The 2,154-nt window shown below is 66.3% G+C and overlaps 1 protein-coding gene across 1 annotated transcript in view; it reads left to right on the top strand.

The window, feature by feature from the left end:
- LOC121660651 (V-type proton ATPase subunit B, kidney isoform-like) overlaps positions 1–2,154 on the top strand; it is a gene marked incomplete at its 3' end in the record, with an annotated part of 11,814 nt that overhangs the window by 4,309 nt on the left and 5,351 nt on the right. Inside the window, exon 4 of the mRNA XM_042020071.1 lies at positions 842–935. Within this exon, the coding sequence (XP_041876005.1) occupies positions 842–935 (94 nt within the window). The remainder of the gene's footprint in view (positions 1–841; positions 936–2,154) is intronic.

The raw sequence follows: 2,154 nt of genomic DNA, 5'->3' as shown, positions 1-2,154 counted from the left end.
GTGTCCTGGGACGGTCGGGGGTGTCCCGGGATGGTCAGGGGTGTCCTGGGACAGGCGGTGTCCTGGGATGGTCAGGGGTGTCCTGGGATGGTCAAGGGTGTCCTGGGCCAGGCGGCGTCCCCATCCCTCACCCCCATAACCCCCACACTGACCCCCCCTTCCTCCACCCCAGCAGGAAAACCCCGCTGCCACCACCCCCCGAAAGCCACCAGCCAGCAGTGGTGTCCCCAAACCCGCGAGCCCTGAGGCTCTTTGGGGTCACTCCGCCTAATTCGCCCAGATCCCTCCCCAAATCTCCCCCGCCGGGGCTCGGGGGGGCCGCGCAGCTGCCCAAAATCGCTGCCCTAAAGCCACCTGCGCCTCCGGGATGCCCTTTTAATCCTATTAGGGAGTCAGGCTCGGGAGGAGGGGGAAAAGGGGGGAAAAAAGGGATAAAAGGGGAGAAAAGGAGGTTTTTGCAGCCGCAGCGTTGTTGGGGGTGACCTGCGGCCCCCGCAGCCACCTGGGGGGCTCTGGCTGTCACCTGTCACCATCTCCAGCTCCCCCCGTTCTCCCAGGGGCCACCCGGCGCTAATTAAAGCAGCGATCCGGGGGTAATTAACACAATTATTATCCTGATCAAAAGGCCTCCGGCTTCCCCCTCCCTCAAAAAAAAAAAAAAATCCCCCCTCCCCCAAAGCCTCTCCGGAGGGGTTTTCTTAACCCCAAACCCTGTCCCCTCCCCGGGGCGGGGTTTGGGGTGAGCGCGGCTCGAGTCACCCCCTCACACACACGCACCCCCTCCTAATTAATCCCCGCTAATTGCTCCCCCGCCCGGCCCGTGCCCCCGGGCACCCCGCAGGTGTTTGAGGGCACATCTGGCATCGATGCCAAGGCGACATCCTGCGAGTTCACGGGGGACATCCTGCGCACGCCGGTGTCCGAGGACATGCTGGGTGAGGACAGGGCCGCAGCTCGGGGCGAGGAAATTTGGGGCGGGGGGGGGTGGTTTGGGTTAGGGTTTGGGTCTGAGAACGTCCCTGGGTCACATCACAGCTGTGACAGTCACCTCAGACAGGGCTGGAGCCCTCCCCGCGTCCTCTCTGCGTAGTTATCCCAGGAAAAAACGCTTGGGATGGGCTGGGAAAGGATTCGGGGTGAGGTGGCACCTCATGCCTGGAGGTGTCACCCCATTGATCCCTGCAGGTGACATCCCACCCCTGGAGGTGTCACCCCATCCCTTGGAAGTGACATCCCACCCCTGGAGGTGTCACCCCATCCCTGAAAGTGTCCCAGGCCAGACTGGACAAGGCTTGGAGCCACCTGGGCTAGTGGACGGTGTCCCCATGGCAGGGGGTGACATCGATGGGATTTAAGGTCCCTTCCCAAACCACTCTGGGATCCATCACGGATCTGTGACACCCCCCTGTCCCCTCAGGTCCCCCAGCCCGGTGCTGGCAGCCCCCCACGACCCCTCAGAGCCCTCCCCACCCCCCGTTGGTCACGGCCGCTCCCCGCGGTCACTCGGGGTCGCGCCGGGGGGTGACCCTGTCCCTGCGCTGACCCTCTGGCCCACGGCGGGGGCCGCGCGTCCTCCTCGATCCCATCGCGGCGCGGATGGATCCCGATCCCACAAAGGGCAGCGCAAAGGGCAGGGGGCGGGCGGACTCCCCTCGCTGTCGCCCCCACCGCCGAGCTCGGTGTCCCCCGGGAGCCGCCGGTGCCCGGCGAGCGCCGTGGCCGCTGACCTTTCATGCTCGGCGCTCGGCGCTGCCATCACCCTGATGCGCTGTGACACCGCGGACGTGTCCCCGCACCGGGGGAATGTCCCATGGGGGGACAGCAGGAGCGGGGAGGCGACGAGGGGGGTGGGTTCAGGGAAGCGTGGCTTTGTCGCGATCGATGCCACCGCGGCTCCGAGACGGTCGATGAGGCTGAGAGGGAGCGGTGAGGCCGAGTCCCCTCCCTGGGGATGGTTTGGGGGGGTTTGGAGTCGCTCCATCTGTGCAGGAGATGGGGACACGAAAGGGGAGGGGGCGGCGGGGGCACCCCACTCGCCCAGGAGCTGGGGAGTGCAAGGGGGAGGAGACTGGGGACATGGGGACAGGGTGTGGGGACATGGGGACACGGGGACAGGGTGATGGGGGTGATGGGGACACGGGGACAGGGTGATGG

Source organism: Corvus kubaryi, unplaced genomic scaffold (assembly GCF_017639235.1).
Source record: "Corvus kubaryi isolate FWS band 111438036 unplaced genomic scaffold, C.kubaryi_AGA036_p1.0 36750, whole genome shotgun sequence".
Lineage (NCBI taxonomy): Eukaryota > Metazoa > Chordata > Aves > Passeriformes > Corvidae > Corvus > Corvus kubaryi.
Note: the sequence above shows the minus strand (reverse complement) of the source record. Positions and strands in the feature narration are given on the sequence as shown.